This window comes from Primulina eburnea, unplaced genomic scaffold (assembly GCF_022965805.1).
Source record: "Primulina eburnea isolate SZY01 unplaced genomic scaffold, ASM2296580v1 ctg636_ERROPOS244172, whole genome shotgun sequence".
NCBI classification, from domain to species: domain Eukaryota; kingdom Viridiplantae; phylum Streptophyta; class Magnoliopsida; order Lamiales; family Gesneriaceae; genus Primulina; species Primulina eburnea.
The window spans coordinates 157,139-176,997 of record NW_027331420.1 but is presented as its reverse complement, the minus strand read 5'-3'; the positions used below and the strand labels follow the sequence as shown (position 1 = coordinate 176,997).

The 19,859-nt window shown below is 33.2% G+C and overlaps 4 protein-coding genes across 5 annotated transcripts; 1 reads left to right on the top strand and 3 right to left on the bottom strand.

Moving 5' to 3' along the window:
• Nucleotides 1-706: 706 nt before the first annotated feature.
• LOC140821593 (phosphoglucan phosphatase LSF1, chloroplastic-like) lies at nt 707-5,545 on the bottom strand. Of its 2 annotated transcripts, none has more exons than XM_073182119.1 (10): nt 5,083-5,545; nt 4,578-4,684; nt 4,032-4,488; nt 3,630-3,701; nt 3,087-3,208; nt 2,632-2,847; nt 2,307-2,412; nt 2,041-2,153; nt 1,641-1,785; nt 707-1,453 (listed from the first exon to the last, which is right to left on the bottom strand). In XM_073182119.1, the coding sequence occupies exons 1-10, from the start codon at nt 5,398-5,400 to the stop codon at nt 1,334-1,336; spliced, it is 1,776 nt and encodes a 591-aa protein (XP_073038220.1). In that variant the 5' UTR covers nt 5,401-5,545; the 3' UTR covers nt 707-1,333. The 2 variants fall into 2 exon arrangements, with proteins under 2 accessions (XP_073038220.1, XP_073038221.1); XM_073182120.1 differs by lacking the exon at nt 5,083-5,545 and adding an exon at nt 4,849-5,057.
• Nucleotides 5,546-6,540: 995 nt separating this feature from the next.
• Nucleotides 6,541-8,576, bottom strand: LOC140821605 (protein ANTAGONIST OF LIKE HETEROCHROMATIN PROTEIN 1-like). The gene has a single exon (XM_073182138.1). It carries the CDS (start codon nt 8,146-8,148, stop codon nt 6,787-6,789), a length of 1,362 nt encoding a protein of 453 aa, XP_073038239.1. The 5' UTR covers nt 8,149-8,576; the 3' UTR covers nt 6,541-6,786.
• Nucleotides 8,577-9,086: 510 nt separating this feature from the next.
• On the top strand, nt 9,087-10,426 carry LOC140821611 (uncharacterized). Its single transcript, XM_073182144.1, has 2 exons — nt 9,087-9,444; nt 9,534-10,426. The coding sequence occupies exons 1-2, from the start codon at nt 9,148-9,150 to the stop codon at nt 10,164-10,166; spliced, it is 930 nt and encodes a 309-aa protein (XP_073038245.1). The 5' UTR covers nt 9,087-9,147; the 3' UTR covers nt 10,167-10,426.
• Nucleotides 10,427-13,257: 2,831 nt separating this feature from the next.
• Nucleotides 13,258-14,209, bottom strand: LOC140821603 (uncharacterized). Its single transcript, XM_073182136.1, has one exon. It carries the CDS (start codon nt 14,125-14,127, stop codon nt 13,357-13,359), a length of 771 nt encoding a protein of 256 aa, XP_073038237.1. The 5' UTR covers nt 14,128-14,209; the 3' UTR covers nt 13,258-13,356.
• Nucleotides 14,210-19,859: the final 5,650 nt, after the last annotated feature.

The window sequence follows — 19,859 nt, the reverse complement described above, 5'->3', positions numbered from 1 at the left end:
CTTTGGATTTGTGCTCTTTTTTCCAGACTTATGGTATGATATCAACGCTCTAAAAGCATTCATGTTATCGGTTGGATTCAGATGATGCTTGTGCAAGTTCAATAGTACTGGTAGATATGTAAATATAATCTAATATGAACTAATTGAGGACTCATACATGTGTAAAGATAATCTAAAATGAAACCAAAGTCGTACATTCCATTGAGTTTTTGGTCTCATGACTAGTACATGTACCAAAGTCGTAGATTGACCCTCCGTATGTTACCTCGGATAGAATTTTGAAGGCATCTAGTCCTTGACCAAATGAATACATCAACACCATTTGGGTTTCCGCACATTTCCCCAACACTGCTGGAATGGGTTTGCATATTAATTGGAGACTTACCTGCAGAATTACTTTTCATTTGCAGAACATGAAGATTGAGAGAGATTCAATGTTGGGGATGCATTGGTGAGGATGGTCTTGCCCGTTGTCCTTTCGGCCATGCCTGTAGTAGCCCTTGTATTTCAAAGCCTCCACCAGTTTCATTATGTCAACATTGTTTTGTCATTGCAGCATTCTTGAGAACAGTTAAATTACCAATCTGTCCCCAATTCCCAGTTTTACTTCAACAAAGAAAAGCTAGAAAGTTACGCCGATGGCGTTTGGAACGAGATTTTGGGTTCGACACCTAATTGACAAACCGATCCCTAACATTCTTTTAAAAAAAAAAAGGAAAAGAAAGTTACCGCGTCTATCTGAAATGATATGTAGGGAACCTTTTTACAACTTAATCGAAAAATACTTCACATCCTCCTATATATAAATGAAAAGATAAAACACAAAAATGAAAAATCCATTAACGTTTTTCTAAATCATGACGAGCAACATAAAAATTTGGGGAAAAAAGTTTCAAAAAGCTTTATTTGTTACAAGTATTATTTATACGTCCAAAGCGCAAGCAGAACCACTGAAAAAAGGAAAATTATTATCCTTGCATGTCATGGCAAATACATTGACTGTGATTTGTGAGCTCTAAGTAGAATAAAACATAAAAGCTTGACTTCACCAAATAGACGTAGGCACTTTCGCCTCCGAATTGAACTGGAACTTGAACTTGGAAATCATAAGCATATATGACCTTTAACAACTTGTGCACCAAGCTAGCAAGCATACGAAGCCCTGATGATTCCATCCAAGAAGCGTAATAATATTTACTCATTGTGCTCATGCTGGCCCTTGTAGCATATAATGATTTGTGTAACATGTTACCAGAAGAATGACGAGAGAGTTGTTAATGAACTTCCTGTTACAATTTCCAGATGTAGTAGAAAAAAAGCGGATGCACATCTATCACTTTGGAGCCAGCCTTATAGGACAGACAGAAAAGGCAACACATCGAGCAGCTTTTGCCAACATAAAGCGCTCATTTTCCGTCAATGGCCTCTCAATGACCTTCACAATATTTGCGTCCTAACACAAAGAAGGTTCCAAGTACCATCAGCACTGAATGAAAACTATAAGGGTCATTATTGTTTTCTGTAACTCAATTTCCTTTGGTAAAAATTGAAGGGGCTGGCCAAAATAGTAATAGCAAGGTGATTTAGAGTTTGTGGTTTAAAACTATAAATATTTCTCTCCAGGTTGGGGTTAGCCATACCTTCTGTGGCGGTAGAAGAGAAGGTTTCACACTGGCCGTGTCACCAATTACAATTACATTGTTAATATTCCCCCTTTCGTCCCTTTCCGTCGGTGAAGCTGTGGAATGTCTCCAGTTTTCATTAATAATGTACTTGTAGTAATACCTGTAACATATATTTTACGATTCAGCATCTTGGTGGTTATGAATCTAAAACTTAGTCCTTATCATGACAGAAACGAACAATTGACGGATTCCCTCACAGCGCATAAGTATCTGGTCCTTTCACGGTTTAATTGACTGGAATGTAAGCATTCTACTCACCGGAATTTTGTAAGAAAGCAATACCTGCCGAAGACTATAGCTTGACGACAGACCCTCAGACTATTAGGCTTCTAAATGAGAGGATAAGGAAACTTACTTCCCTTGTGGAAGTCTAATATCAACTTCATATCTGGGGCCACCCTTGTGCACTGCCTTGATTGGCTCTTTCCAGTTTCCCGTAAAATCTCCTACCAAGTATACATCTTCCCCCTGCAAGAAGAAGATTTCTCATATTAAAAAAACTAAAGTAGACACAGATTCCCAAGCTGATAATAAAGATGAAACTGAAAGCATGTCGCCGGCTACATGGCCCTTAACCAATAGAGACCTCGGCTCTTAAAGAGTTGGGATTTATCTCCTCACCTCGTGACCGTTCCACACAAAAGTTACAGCATGGGTTGAAGGTCCATCATGGATGCCACTTTCAACCATGGCAATAAGATCCCATGTTGCCCAGGCAATTGCTGGCCTGCATTTAAAATCTTGGTTAGAAGCTCAAATCAGAGTGCGCCGTACCAAATGATTGGTAGATATTCAATATTAATTTAGTACAATATTCTTAGAGAACCAGAATTAACATTACATTTTACTGATAGGATTCACACAAGGACAAAAGTTAAGAACAAGGATAAGGCTGTTTATGGCACCACATTCTTTACAAAGTTTGAGAACGGATGAAGTGTCAAACCTGTCGGGCTTGCATGTATGCAAACCAGTAACAAAATTGTGAGCAGCATGAAGGGAGGTATCTGTTATCCAGTGTAGGTAGGCAATCACACAAGCAGGTGATCGGTCAAACCCAGTGGTGCAAGTAATATAAACACAATGGTTCTTCTTAAGTAAGCGCAGCAGAAGACCCACGCAGAATGGCAGTTTTTTTCTCATGTCAAAAGAATCTGAGTCCCTAAAATAAAAAATGATAATAAAATGAAAATCATAAGGGCAGAAAACATAGGAGAAACAATTTCATAAAATAAACTCTTTAAAATACAACAATATGAAACTGTGTTGTTATTTACTTTTTGAGGTATTTCGCGCATCAACAGATTTAGACAAGGATAAGTAGGTAAAAAACTACTTTAAATAGAAAGCATAACGACACTGAATTATATCATTCTTCCCAAGAAAGCACCATGCAACAACCTTATGGGATAGTTAATCATAAGAACATTAAACTTTTGGCATGACTCATTGATCGAATTTGAATCAATTCCCCAATTTGCAGCTTCAATTGTACTCTGGAAATTCAGTACTGCTGTCACTCCCTGCAGACATTGCAGAATGTTTCAGTTTAGCAAAGGAACCAGAGACGACCAATACATTGCACGAGATAAGGGTGATAAACCAGAACAAAAGTACCCAGTAATATGGTTCATTTACAATAACTAAATAAAAAAAATTGTGTTCAGAGGACTACATATCCAAACTATTCCAAGATTTCTTAGACAATAACAATCTGTTTCAATTATGTTAAGGAAATGGATAATACTAATAATGCACCAGATGCTTTACTAATATAATTGAACAGTATCATTTTGTGACTCCTGAAAAAAATTGCCAAGATAGGTGGTGCAGGAAATTTACATATCATTTTGGGAGCGTAAGAGACGGGTGAGATGAAAATCTAAGGGGAAAAATTTATAAATCAAGCAATAGTAAAGAAGATAAGGGTATGTTAGCTCTCACCACTGTGTCAGACAGTGTCCCTACATCTTTTTCTGTTTGAATACATGATCCGACATAAATTTGCTCCGTAATCTATCAAAACAAAGCGAAGGCATAAGATGGAGTTGAATTCTTACTCGAAGTCATCTAGTGGCACTAATTCTGAAAAAGAATCAATGTAAGATATAAATAGAGAGAGAGAGAGAGAGATTGAGAAGTACCAAAAAAAGTGTAAAAAAATTTATTCACAGTTTAAAAATGGTATGCCACTTTCTCTAGTCAAAAACTCTATTTATTTCTCTGTCTGTTTTCCAATTCCCGCTTTAAAAACTCTAAGAAACTTGATGATCAAATGTACTTTCTTTTCAGACTATAAACATCTGCCAATACTAACATGATGAATAAACCAGCTCGTATGCACACCTTACTATAGCGCATACCAAGAGAATGGTTATAGTAGAGCTCTTCACTTGAACGTTCCAATGCCTTCACATACTCTTCAAGTGGAAAACTACCATGCCCCCATTCAGCGTTTTCGGGCAGTTCCTCTGTGAAAGTGGCAACAAGAGGACCAAATGGTAGAGTAGGAGAGTTCTTAGCTACCTTTGGTTGACCATTCTTGTCCTGATCATTCATGTACTTCCATCCTTTGGAAGACAAAAGTTTTGGACAAAATGTCACCGATCCAGAGTTTCCAGCATCCTCTCCAGATGTATTCGAATTTGAAGATTGTATACTATCGTTCCAAGTGGCAATTGGAACAAGACCTTGGTTAAATAAAGTATCAAGATCGTTCAGAAGATAGAGATGGATGGGGAAAGGGGAGAAGGGTCTCTCGAGCACAAGGCTACAAGAACCGGCTTTCTCCTTGACAAGAATCCTGCAGGTACCATAGTAGAAAATGAAGCAAAAAGAATGAGTGGCCTAATAACTACTAAACATTTTTCGGAAACACAAAGCAATTCGCACTCTATATCGCCGTAGTCCTTGATTTCAACAAGCTTTGAAGTAGATGATTCACTCGCTTTCTTCAAAGTGTCACCCACCATAACTATTCTTGATTTCTCAGCATTCCCCTGCATGATCACTTAATGGATTAATTGGTCAAAAATAACATCAGCAAAATCCAGTCATCGATCGTGCTCCAAGAGCCTACTAAATTACATCAAACCAATCACAATAAAATCATTATTATTAAAATAATGCTCGCTCTCATGAACTCGTGGATATGATCACATACAATATTCTGACACGCACAATCTGATCTCGAGCCAAGCTAGCTACTTTATTTTGAGTTTGATGAGCTCGAGCTCTGGTGCAGTTTCGATTGTTTGAGCTAATGAAAATATACCACCTCAATTCGTTTGCACCTCTACTTTTGAGCAAATGAATTGCAGCTCCTACATTATTATCAGCGCAAACCAAAAATTTTACTGAAAGCAAAAGCCGCCATATAAATAGAAAAGAAGAATACCCCTTTTAGAAGTGCGAGAACAAAAACTTTCCCTTCAACAGAGAGCCCGAATCGAATGCCGAGCGGCTTCTCCAGTGTCACCATATACTCATTCAGATTCATCTTGAACGAGGAGGCGTTAGAGGACACCGCGACAACGGTAGAACCCCTTCTACACGATCGACGCGCCGCGAACTTCGAAACTCCATTCTTGAAATTGAAACTTCTGCCCCAGAATGAGGATTGAATGGCGGCGCCACTCTTCTGGGAGTTGCCATTGGAACACAAAAACACGGAGCGGTGTAAACCCCAGCAATTCAAGAACTGCAGAGAATACATCTAAGATCGATTTTGGGAAGTTTCTGGTGAATGAATTGGAGCGGTGAGAGATGGGATGCACGAGGAAGATAGAGAGCTTCGCTTCTTCCAGCATGGATTTTTGTATACTTTTCTTTGGATTTATTTCCACGTGACACAAAAGACTTTTCTTTGCGATTCCATTACTTTCAAATAATAATCTAGTTCAACGAGTTGTGTTTTCCGGTTTTTTTTTATATATAGATTTATTTCCATTCGTGTTATATATTTGTATAATTTTTAATTTTTTGAAAATCTTTTTGTGAACTTTATAAAGAAAATTATTGTATTAAAAAAATATTAATAATTATAAAAATTAATGAAAAGTCAAACAACCAACAAATCAAAATGTTGTAAGATGGTCTGACACTAAATATATGAAATAGGTCTCTTGTGATGAATCTTTATCAGCATATATGTCAAATTTGTCAATATTTATAAGAAAAATTAATGTTTTGATATAAAAAAAATAATATTTTTCATGAATAACTCAAATAAAATATATGACTCACAAAAATAATTCATGAAAACGTTTCATAAGAATTTTCGTTAAATATATAATAGAGATAGCAAAAGGTGGTGGATTATTTTTTATGATTATTTTCACTTTATTTCTATATTGGATGAGAAGTTTTTTTGTTGTTATTATTATTAATATAATATAAATTTACTCACACACACACACACACACACACACATATATATATATATCAATTATGTTTAAAAAATTCATAAATGCTAAATCAATGGGCCCCAAACAAGTGAAGCTTTATCAATTCTCTACGTTTATTTCAGCCCAAAAGAATTAGTATGGGCCGAGTAGCTGACTAAGACCATTTTCAAATGAGAACCATAAATGCCAATATAAGGCCATCTCCAACCCATATCCTTTATTTTTCATCCTCTATCCTCTAAAATAGAGATTCATGATCTCTATTTTCAAAAACCTTCTCCAACCCATATCCTCTAAATATTACCAAATACTCTATTTCTTTAATTTATTTCATTTTCAACCCATTTCCTTTAAATATTAAGAAATACTCTATTTTTTTAATTTATTTCATTTTCAACCCATTTCCTTTAAATATTACAAAATATTTCATTTCTCTAATTTATTTCATTTTCAAATACACACATATATATAATTAATTAATTTCATAATGTATTATTTAACTAATTTTAATTAATTCGTTAAACATAATACAACTACATGTGTATTCGACTCGTTTATTTCAAACAATACATTTATTTTGTCATCAAATTGCAAACAAAAGACAACATTCATCAAACAGACATAAAATAAATATCAAGACAAACATAAACGACACATGATTTAAAGAACAACACACAAATTGACCATTAAAAATACTAATATTCCGAATTACTGTACTCCTCCCACAAATGGTCAATAAGAGCATCTCGGAGTGCATAGTGAGCCGATTTATCTTTTATTTTACGATGGCGTGCAAGAAACTCTTGAAATCGGACATGTTCATCAAGTGCCATTTCAACATCTGGGATGGGTGCCTCGCGATAATCTGTGACTGGCACATTCAATTCTCTTTCGTCTTCAATAATCATATTATGCATTATAATGCATGTTGTCATGATATCATGCAGCACTTGTATGCTCCAAACTCGTGCAGGTCCAGTGATTATCGCCCACTTTGATTGCAATACTCCAAATGCTCGTTCAACATCTTTTCTACAACTTTCTTGTCGTGCTGCAAAATATTTCTTCTTTGGACCTTGTGGATTGTGGATTGTTTGCACTAGAGTAGCCCACTTTGGATATATACCATCTGCTAGGTAGTATCCCATGGTGTATTCTTTTCCTTGTATGACATAGTTAGCAGGGGGAGCTACACCATTGGCCAAATTAACAAAGAGATGAGATTTTGATAACACATTAATGTCATTGTTTGAACCTGGCAGACCAAAGTATGCATGCCATATCCACAACTCGTAATCTGCTACGGCCTCCAAAATGATGGTTGGTTTTCCGCTACGACCAGCATATTGTCCAGCCCAACCTGTTGGACAGTTCTTCCACTTCCAATGCATACAATCTAGGCTTCCTAGCATCCCCGGGAATCCACGTTGTTTACCAATAAGGAGAATCCTTTCAATGTCCTCAGCATTTGGAGACCGAAGATACCAGTCACCAAAAACCTCCACCACAGCCCGACAAAATCTTTTTAAACTTTCAATCGCAGTAGACTCCCCGATTTTAATATACTCATCCGTTGAATCTGCAGCCATACCGTATGCTAAGATACGCATTGCAGCTGTTATCTTTTGGTATGGGGACAACCCGGGCCTCCCCAACGCATCTACTTTCTGTACGGAGTAATTGTCATGTTGTTGAACTGATTCCATAATGCGCAAGAATAACTGACGAGACATTCGAAAACGTCTCTTGAACATTGATTCATTGTACATTGGAGACTCAGAAAAATAGTCATTGTACAAGCGTTGTTCGGCAGCTAATCTGTCTCGATTAATCACAACATGGCCAGTGATCGAGCCTCGACGGTGCAAATTATCACTTTCTTGGAAGTAATTGGAGACAACGGTAGCACTGTTTATGAGTTGGCTTAAAACCATTTGTTGTTCGTCAATGCGATTCAACTCATTCTGTATGTTGGCACTAGGTTGATCTTCGTCGTCAGATGACGACGAGGACGCATAGAAAGAAAAACTTGAAGGACCTCCTTCATGAAAATTCATTTTTGAGCAAGTTGAGTAAATTATCAAGAAGTCACTGGTCTTTAAATAAGTGGTGACACTTATTAGTTTAGTTATGTTAGATATTTTAATTTATATTTAATATTATATGGAATAAAAGCCAACTCATTTTTTTTTCACGGGTTGTGTATTTCAATAAAGCCAATTGAGATGCATTTCAAATAAATGCCATGTGATGGGTTGTCTAGTGGTGTCTAGTCATAATCAGTTGTTGTCTAGTGGTGTCTTGTCTATATACTACCTGTGATGGGTTGTCTAGTAGTGTCTAGTCATTTTTTTTTCACGGGTTGTGCATTTCAAATCAAAGCCATGTGATGGGTTGTCTAGTTGTTGTCATCTAATAAAGATGCATTGTACATTTAAAATAAAGTTCTTTCAATACACACCTTTAGATCAGATTTAATTTAATTGAGACCGGCCATGTGATGGGTTGTCTAGTGGTGTCTAGTCACAATCAGTTGTTGTCTAGTGGTGTCTTGTCTATATACTACCTGTGATGGGTTGTCTAGTAGTGTCTAGTCATTTTTTTTTTCACGGGTTGTGCATTTCAAATCAAAGCCATGTGATGGGTTGTCTAGTTGTTGTCATCTAATAAAGATGCATTGTACATTTAAAATAAAGTTCTTTCAATACACACCTTTAGATCAGATTTAATTTAATTGAGACCGGCCATGTGATGGGTTGTCTAGTGGTGTCTAGTCACAATCAGTTGTTGTCTAGTGGTGTCTTGTCTATGTACTAGCTGTCACGGGTTGTGCATTTCTAATCAAAGCCATGTGATGGGTTGTTTAGTTGTTGTCATCTAATAAAGATGCATTGTACATTTAAAATAAATTTCTTTCAATACACACCTTTAGATCAGATTTAATTTAATTGAGACCGTTGATCCAGATTTTTTATCAAAATGTTTTCGCTATAAATTGAAGCATCATACGAAACATTGAGACAACTCCTACAAATTGAATAATTATTTACAATCAAATGACTTCATCTAAACGTGGTGCTGCCTTCTCAATCGAGGAGGACAAACTACTCGTGATGGCTTATCTTGATGTCTCCCAAAATCCAATAATTGGTATAAACCAATCACGCGATAGGTTATGGTCACGAGTGGCAGCTACATACAACGAACAACTCGCCGGTAACTCAACAGAGCCTCGAACTACTAAGGCCCTCCAATGTCGCTGGTTCAACATAAACAAGATTGTCCAAAACTTTAGTTCATGTGTTAGCCAGGTGGAACTTAGTCGTCCAAGTGGTGCTTCTGAGAAAGACATTGTGAGTAATTAATTTTTTTTATCATATTTATGTGAAACTATATTTTTTTTACTTCATGTGACTAAGATAAAATTTATACCGTATTATAGTTGGATCAAGCAAAAGCCTTATTTAAGCAATCAACTGGGTCGACTTGGCGGTTGGATCATGTATGGTCTTTGCTTAAGGACCAAGAGAAGTTTAGGTCATCAAACGCTATTTTACCGAATTTCATACCAAACCGCGGGAATATCGACTCATCCCAATCTGACTATTCTCCCAACACAGAATCACCAACACCCGATTCTGGAGGGCTATCTGGGTTTGCTATAAACCTGGATGAAGATAATCCATCAGGAGGGAGTTCTCAGCGTCCAATTGGCATAAAAAAAGCCAAAGCCAAAAGAAAAGCTACTGAAGAACACTTGAAGGACATTTCCACCATGGCCAAATGTACTGAGAAAATGGTGACTGTTATGGAGAATGCTGAGGTACATCGACAACAACTCATTGCTGTTGAGAAACAAAGGAATGCGATAATGGCTTTTAAAGAAGAAAACAAAATACTAAGGATGAACCCTATGTGCGTTGATGAATCGGTCCGTGCATACTTGATCAAAGAACAACAAAAAATTTGGCAGAAAAGAATGGAGACGGGGGATGGCTCCGACGGAACTTCTACACCGTTTGGACAGTTCTTCGGAGGAACTTCACCATCCGGGTCCGACCTTCCACCATACTAGTGTTCTCTCATGATTGCAATGAAATAAGAATGTGTTTATCTTTATTGTTGTATGTGTGTGTTGTGTGCTTTTTTTTTTGGTGATATGTTTATCTTTATTGTTGTGTGTGTTTTTTGTTTATTATCTACTTTATTATGTCTACAAATATCGTATGTTTATCAATTTAAGTTAAATCGATAATAAATGTTTGTAGTAAATTATGTTATGTATTTTTTTGTCATTACATTGTTCATTAATTCTATTTCGTGACTGTTATAAATTGTAAATTATAAATAATTCATGCAAAAAAAATAAAACAATTAAAATAAAATTTTCAGAATTAAATAATTCAAAATATAAAATATAAAATGGACAAAAAATTATTTAAAATTAAAAACATTTAAAAAAATTCGAAATTAAAAAAAGTGGCCAAAAAAATATTTAACATTAAAAATAAATAAAAAATTCGAAATTATTAAAAAAATTGGCCAAAAAATTTGATAAAACTACAAGGGTTATATTGCAATTTTGAGAATGACATTTCTGTAATATTTCCATCCTCCATTTCCCTCCTCCATTTCAACAGTCATCCTCCATTTTTAGAGGACAACTGTTCCATCCTCTAAAATAGAGTAGAGGAATAGAGATGGGTTGGAGGAGAGTTTGTGCTCTATAATGAAGGAGTACTCCATTTTGGAGTTGGGTTGGAGATGCCCTAATACTCGGAATTTTAATTTAAAGGGCCACACAAGCACGGATTCCTGGATTTCAGTAGCATGGAATATTTTTGTGTGTTTATTTTATTTTATTTAATTGGGACGTCATTATAATTGAGTCTCGAAAAAAATGAGATTTTATGTAAATTTGAGATTTTGATTCATATTAATATTTGTTTATTATTCTTAATATAATTTCAAATTTGAAAAAATGGCAAAATATCTGCAGCGAGAAATTATGCGATTTCCACACTGATGAATTCCTTATTAAAAATATTTTCGTCTCGACCCCTAAATCCAAAATTTGGATACGGCCATAAGCAATCATCAGTCTCATAGTAAACGTGTCTTTTTTTATGTTTGTTGCCAGATCTTAGGACAGCGAATCGAACAGACAAGAAAATATTATTTTCTCTATTTCGAATCAGCCACATCCCGTACCTTATTTTAGAAAGTTTATCCTTTTATGCGACTCACATGTCCTTCATCCATATGGAAACAATTGTTGGTTATTCTCTGAAAAAAGGCAGAATATGGTTAGGTAAATCGATAATGTGGATAAAAAGGCAAAAAAAATGAGATAAATGATAACAAATATCGACCTCAGAGCATATTTTTCATAATATTATATTAAATAATTTGTTCCATATGAGAATCGTTTATGTGCGCCGTTGAGTATCAACTAACGTTACTCAAAGCTTAGCCAACTCGTCTATGCTCCTAGCAGCCACATCCCATAACCTTTAACACACACACACACACACACACACACACACACACACACACATATATATATATATATATATATATATATATAATTTATGTTTGTTTTGTGGGATGTGTTGACAAAGATATATAATATGAGGATTAGAGATGTAGCGAATTAAGTTATCATAAGCTAGAATCAAGTTCGAGTTTTAATTGTTTATATTCGAGTAGTTCGTGAATATATAAATGCAAAGTTTAAACATTAAAACTATGTACAAACAATCTAAAAAAAATTGTGCTGCAAATATTTTCGAGTTTTTCACGGACTTAAGTAAGTCAATATTTCATGGGCTCGAACTCGAAATTGAACACTTGATTGAATTTTAGTCCAGCTTACAAAATTTAAATCGAGTCGAAAAAAATAAATCTGAATATATCTCGAAGATTAAGCTAATTATTTTTAAAAATCAACACAATATTTTTTTTTAATAACAACATAACATACTTATATTTTGATAAAAATGATAGGTGTCTTTATTTGTTCTCATCAGGTACTCAATATATATAATTTATTAGCTTGTATATTTAAAAATGAAATGTCAAATACTCCTTTAGTCAACTTTTGGGGTATTTTATCAGGCATGCATGTTAAGAGGATGACTAGGATTAAAAGGAATTAATATTGAGTCGGATCCACCAAAGCTTATCCAATCAAAATCCAGATAACTTGTAATCCCAAATCGTTGAATAATAATCAAGATACATATACAACTGTAGTACGTTTATATTATAGCACGATTCTTCACTATTTTCGAATTGTTGTTTTTCTGACTTGAACAAGTTGCTTAGTGTTTCTTATTATATAATGATGATTCTTCTTTTTTTAGGGGAATGTAGCCAGTACGTTTTGGGTGTTTATCGAGAAAACTCTCAGGCTTAAAGCATTAGAACTACCCTCAAACTTAATGCAATAGCTTGTAAATCAGGTTGATGGGATAAACCGTACTGATGAAGTCATGAACAACATGCTTGACCGAGAAGATGTCAATAGGATGAGTCGAACCCGTGATTGTTCATACTCTTACCTACTTTACCAATTCAAATCTAAGCATGGCGATGCGATGATTTTTTTGGTTAATTATGTAAAATAATACAGTTTTCCGATTGAATACTTTAAATATTGGTATACTCCAGGCTCCAGCGTTGAACTTATAAACTAAGCAGGATGGACAGCTCTCAAAGGCAATATTTATTAAAATTTTATTTCAAATTTTAAAGATCGCATAATTTTGATTCTCTTAATATATAATGAATTTATTGCTCAACTCACCAAGATGGATGATTCCCATTTTTGTATATATTTACTGCTTAATTAATAATATTGACCTATTCGATAATTGAAATAATATAGTCATTTCGCAATTATTAACAAGTGACATATTTGTCACTGGCTATTTATGAATTTTTTTTGATTTTTCAAACCAAAACATATTTAGGTACATGCTACATCACGTCAAATGCGATTGAGACATAATGTAATCGTGCGATTATTTAATATAATAATACATATTTACATGTGTTTATTTTAATTATTTTAAATATATTTATATAATATATGATATGTGAACGATGTAAAAAAAAAACCCCCAAAATATTATAAAACTCTATAAGATTTAAAAAGCAGAAAATATTATCCTTCTTAAATTAATATTCTTATTTTTTCATTACAACCTGAGGGAAATTTACGTTGTTTCAAATAGAAAATAAAATTTTAAAATAAAAAGCTTCTAGAAGTGCGGGAAACTCCTGCTAAAGCCGTTGACATTAGTGAAGAACCCTACAAGGCCTTGCCTGTACGGTAGATACGATTTCTTCCTCTTCTCTGCATTCATCGCTCTGTTCCACGTATAAAGCACCTCGTGCGGCGACGGAGATCCCGGCGCGCCACCGCCGCCGGAGACGGGATTTGTTCCTGCTACCTTTTGAACTTTTGAAGCTTCGATTATCTTCTGAGGCTTTTGATGATCATGACCACGGTGCTTGGGAGTTAGAAACACATAATTGTCTTTACCGTCGCTGTTGCTCCGCCGCAGAATGTCGGAGAGTTTCCAGCTCCACGACGTCGATCCAGTCGACTTGCTCTTTTTACACAATACAGCAGCCGCCTTAGGCCGCCAGATGGAGTACGTCCCCGGGGGCACGCTTTCCAATTCATTCCCTTCAGACGACGAAGACGACGGAAGGTGATTCCAATCTGATCTCTCTTCTTTCTCCTCGAAATCGCCAATTAAAATGTTGCTAACCGGAATCCCGAGACTCTCCGAATCAAATCCATCCTTAAGATCATCGTTGAAAACGGGAAACATCGACCGGATTTGACCATCGTAGACCACGACTTCCTCATCTTCACGTATCAAATTGAACTCAAAGGCTTCATCGTGCTCGTTTTCTTCATCATCCATGGCGACTTCCGCAACGATGTCCGCTAATTTGTCGGCCGAATAGCAGCTAAAGCTCGGGCACAGGTACGTATCTTCTTCATTGTTCTTCATTATCATTGATTTGAATGAGCTATCAATTAATTAAGTAGAAAATATAGAGACTTTGGAGAGAAATTAGTGGATGGAAGTGCGATGGAAATGAGGGGAAGCCTATATTATATACTTGGGGAGAGGAATCACCAAAGAATAAATTAAATACTATTTTATTCTGTATTATTATTTTAAGCATTATAATTAGTTATTACAAACAATTTCCTGGCTCTTTCTATCAACATTAAAGGGAAACAAATAATGATTTTTATAGCAAAAACTGGTGTGAAACGGTTCGTATTTTGTGAGACATATATCTTATTTGGGTCATCCATGAAAAAATATTACTTTTTATTGTGAATATCAGTATATTTGACCCGAAATAAAGATTCGTGAAATCATCTCGCAAGATACGTATTCAATCCAAAAACATGATAAGTCATCATGTTTGTCTACGATGGAGTACTGTATATCTTTTCATCGTGACATATTTGATTCAAATTAAAGATAAAAAATAACAATATCATTTTATCTTTCAGTTTATTATCACATCTTTTATTGATTTATGTATGAATTATGATAGAACAATATTAGTTAATCTAAGCAATTACATCTTTATTAATTTTTATTGGAGTAGTTCTCTTGTGGGATTGTCTCACGAATCTTTATCTGTGAGACGGGTCAATCCTACCGATATTCACAAAAAAAATTAATACTCTTAGCATAAAAAGTAATATTTTTTTCATAGATGATCTAAATAAAAAATTTGTCTCATAAAATACGATCCGTAAGATTGTCTAACACAAATTTTTGTCTTTTTAATGATAATATATAAATTTCATCTGTCTTTCTGAACCAATCAATGTAAAATAAAAGCTGGGAGCATATTACATCATAGTTAAACAAGATACAACAGCATTGATTGAATGATCGTTCTTGTACCGAACTTGATAGAATTGCAGTACTGTTGTTTTTTGCTGCACGAGAAAAACAGCCGTAGATTTTTTTTTACACTCTAGAAGGCATCCAATACTGATTACAGCTCACCGGTGACATTAATATATAATTATCATGTGTGAATAAAACCTTGTTGGGGAAGCTTTTGTTTCATGTTCGACTTCAACTTTTGTTCGATCGTATCTCTTTTCCAAGCTTTTTGTCGATTTTGGTCGTAGGTAAAGAGATGTCAAAGGATTTATTTACTGTCCAAACAAATCATCCTAGCTACATCCATATATAATCATCAATTTATCAAAAAACACAAGAAAAACACTTCGCATTGTTCATTAATTATCAAGAGGACTTGAAACCAATAATTCTGTTGCTCATAAATTGGCTCGTTAAGCTATTTCCTCGTCATTTGATTTTGGTTGAACGATGTATTTCATATGTGACAAAAGACATGACAAACTCGTGGGTTTAATTATAAATTTGCTTACTTCTAAAAGAGAAGTTTCATAACATATAATTCATGAATCTCGTACATTTAAGTTACGTTTTCTTTTTCGTTTGTCCCAATGATACAATTCAGTTTTGTCTTCTTAAAGAAAAAAAAATAATAAAATAAAATAAAATTTCCCACTCCACTCGTTTCTTGGACCTCCGATATTTATTATTTTATTCCTCCCCGTACGCCTGTCTTTATGGGGTTAGAAATGATTGATTTGATTATCAAACAAACATATTTACAAAAAAATAAAATAAAACAAAGTTTTCTCACAAAAATAAATTGATTGATGTTTTCCTAAGATCCAAATACACCGATTTAAAAAAAAAAAACAAAAAAGAAAAAAAAACACCCAATTCCATTTAACAAACGAAAGCAAGATCTTCTTAAAGAACATACAGAACCATATTTTTAGTCGAGTAGGTCTCTTGTGATACGATTTTACGAATCTTTATCTGTGAGACGAGTCAATTCTACCGATATTCACAATAAAAAGTAATACTCTTAGCATAAAAGGTAATATTTTTTCATGAATAATTCAAATAAGAGATTTGTCTCACAAAATACAACCTATAAGACCGTCTCACACAAATTTTTGTATTTTTAGTCATATGATTCACATATTTTTTTATTATTATTTACTATAGATGAAGTCAACATTTTAGTCTTCTAACTTTTTTTTTCAATTTAATTATTTTTCATTAGAGTATTAATGTATTGTCGGTAAATAACAACGTAATATCAAAAAATAATGACGTGACAACAAAATTTACTTATGTGGCGCCAACAATATTGACGTGCCCGATGACACAAAATCACTCTAATAAAAATGGCTAAAAAAATTTAAAAAAATGCAAATCAATATACTAAAATCCGGAATTGACATCCAACAATGTCGAAAAAAGACAGAGAACATTCAAGGTATATGATAAAAATGTAAACTTTTTTTAATGAATCACATTATATTTAGAAAATCAAACGAGCCAATTTTTTAAAAAGAAATAGTTTATTTTATATTAAAAACAATTTATCAAGTAAAGTAATTATAAAAATAAATGTTTTTGGAACGGTTGATATTAAATACCAATCTCAAAAATTTCTTAATGTTAATGTTCAGTAGGTTTGGTTTTTCATTTTTCTTTAAAAAAAGAAAAGAAAAAAAAAAACCCACCGATCGAATTGATTAAACATATATATAATCTTCAAAACTTAATCTCATTTTATAATCAATTAATCTTGCTTCTTATATTATGATTCTATCAACCCACCCTTTCTAATTCGTATTAATAATGCTTTGCAAATTAAAATATAATAAATTGTATAGTTATTAAACTAACGTTTCATTTGAATTGTTAAAAATATAATTAAATGACTTCTAAGTCATACTGATACTAAAATCTCAACTTTTCGACGCAAAGTCTCAAAATCTAAATTTAATAATATTCGTCCCTAACTCAAAAAACAATAAAATAAAAAATATATATCACCAGACGAAAAACTATAATGACATAAGAAACAAAATAATGTTATATTCCATTATTACAGACATTTATATTCTTTAGAATATAGTTTTGAAATATGAAAACATATTATAAGTAAATTATTATTAGGGTTGATGATGTTCACTTTTAGGAAATTAAAATATAAATATACATATGAAATTAACTCAAAAAAATCTGATGAAATAAAAGATCAACAAATCCAATATATTAATATATCATGATTTCCGGTCCATTGCACGTCTTTAGAGCAAACACTTCAAATAACACAATTTTACACCAAATATAAAGCTTGTATCCAACTCATCTATTCTGAACTTAACTCTAAAATAATGTTAATAAAACATTTCATATTATTTTATTTACAAAATTTAATTTATTTATTTAAATTTATTATGTTGTATTGTGTGTTACTCTTTATGCGGCTGTGTTCCTTTTCTTTTTCTATGACTATGAAACCAACAATCACTGTCGTTTGGTGCGCATGTAATAAACCCTATTGGACAATTATGCAAGTATTAATTCTTGTAATAATTTTATCGACAATAAATAACAACGACAACCACAACAATAATAATAAGAATAAGAGATAAATATTTTGGCATTTAAGTGGATGAGATTACACGAGAGAGATGGTCCCATGCGGAATAGAAAACAAAAATGGATAACTGGGAGAAGAAACCAAGGAAAGATTTAGTTTACGACTCTTAATTACAGGCAAAAACTTGTGTGAGACGGTCTCACGGGTCGAATTTGTGAGATAGATCTCTTATTTGGGTTATCCATGAAAAAGTATAATTTTTTAGGCTAAGAGTATAACTTTTTATTGTAAATATGAGTAGGATTGACCCGTCTCACAGATTAGTATCCATAAGACAGTCTCACATGAGACCCATTCTAATTACATGGGCAAGAGTTTCACGAAATAGGCCTCCTATCAAAATTGCCGTCACCCCTTTCTTTCATGTATTTATAGCCTAAATGAGGATCACAAACACAGATTTTTTTAGATGAGAAGTAGGCCTGAGTCGTTATGTTATATCTGGATTTTTTAAACATTATTGTTTTCCGTATTGAAAAGTTTCGCTATCCAAAAAAGAGTATCGAATTTGGGTATGACATAAATTCTATATCTTTTTTTATCAAAAAAAATCGATATATCGATTTTCGGTACAATATCAGTATAATATTGTCTATGCCGAATTTTAAAAAAATTAGTGTGATTCACATCGAAATAACAAATTTTTTGAATGTCATGTCGAAATACCAAATTTATTTGAACGTCATCTCGATGCCGAAATTTTCATTGTATTATAATTTTTAGAAAATGATACCGAAATTTTTGGAATGTTATGCCTATACCAAAAAGTTCGGTATGATATCATACCGTACCAAAATTTACGGTATATCATTAAATTCGATATGTGCAGTTAGGGATGTAAACGAACCAAACCGTTTGTGATCTATTTGAAGCTCGATTCGATAAAAGCTCGTTTGAGCTCGTTTAATGAGGTTCGTTAGCTCGTGAACATGTTCGTTGGTAAGTTCATGAGTAATCTTTTAGATGAAAATATAATAGTTTTGATATTTGATTTATTGATTTTGCATATTATTTATGAAATATATAAAAAAATCTGTTAAATTTATTTATTATAATAAATTTACAAATTTTAATAAAAATAATATATTTTTCTTTAAATATTTAATTTACTTTTTAATTAATTTAATGAAAATTTAAATGTATAATTCATATTTATTAAGCTTGTTTAGGATTGATAAAGGCTTAAACAAGCTCGTGAGCCATGCATATATTCGTTAAATAAAGCTCTAGCTCGGTTCGATTATAAACAAACCAAGCTCAAATATTCAAGAGTTCGGCTCGGCTCGACTCGGTTACATCCCTATGTGCAGTATTTTACAATACAGTAAGTGCGGTATATCGAAATATTCGATATTTTTTCTCATCCCTTATCAAAAGTTGGGTTCTAAGTTAGATTCAATTTTTTTTAAATAAAATGACGTATAAAATATAATAATATATAATATTTGAATAATTACCTAAAGTGTTATATATGATCGCTTAGATAATATTCATTTTACACTTGTAGGTACTGACAAAAGTATATACGTTTTCACAATCAAGAAATTAAAGCATTCTTTTTCTGAAGATGAATAATATAAATCCATTCAATTTTATTTTTTTAGCAACAATTGATCGAAGAATATTTTGATTCTTTAAATTGAGAAAACATAGAAAACTTCTTTCTTCTGGCCCGATATTGATAATGATTTGAATCAAATATGATTTTTGGTTAAATATTAATTGGAAAATTGCATTTATGTTGTCCAGTCTTATCTCACTATTTTTTTCACAATTCTATTCAATTTTCCAATATAAAATTGATGTAAAATTTATACAACACTTATGTGGTATTGAAGCATGTAGTGTCACATCAGCACTCACGGCGGAAAAAAAAAACTAAAATTGCAACAAATCAAAATATATTATTAAAACTGAAATTTTACAATATATATGTGATCAAAATCGTAAAAAAAAAAACAAATATATATAAAAAATTTAAGGCTTATCTCAAAAAAATGTATGAGACATACCACTCCTAGTTAGGATCCAAACATTTTTACGAAGTTGAAATATGGATTACCGAAACTAATTAATTAATGTATTTTAATACATTATTAGAACCTTCGCTAAAACGAGTGCAGTAGAATTGGATTAGCAAGAAAAAATATTCCCCGTGATCGAAAACTAATTAATCTAGAGTAGGTCTTTTGTAAAACGATCTCACGAATCT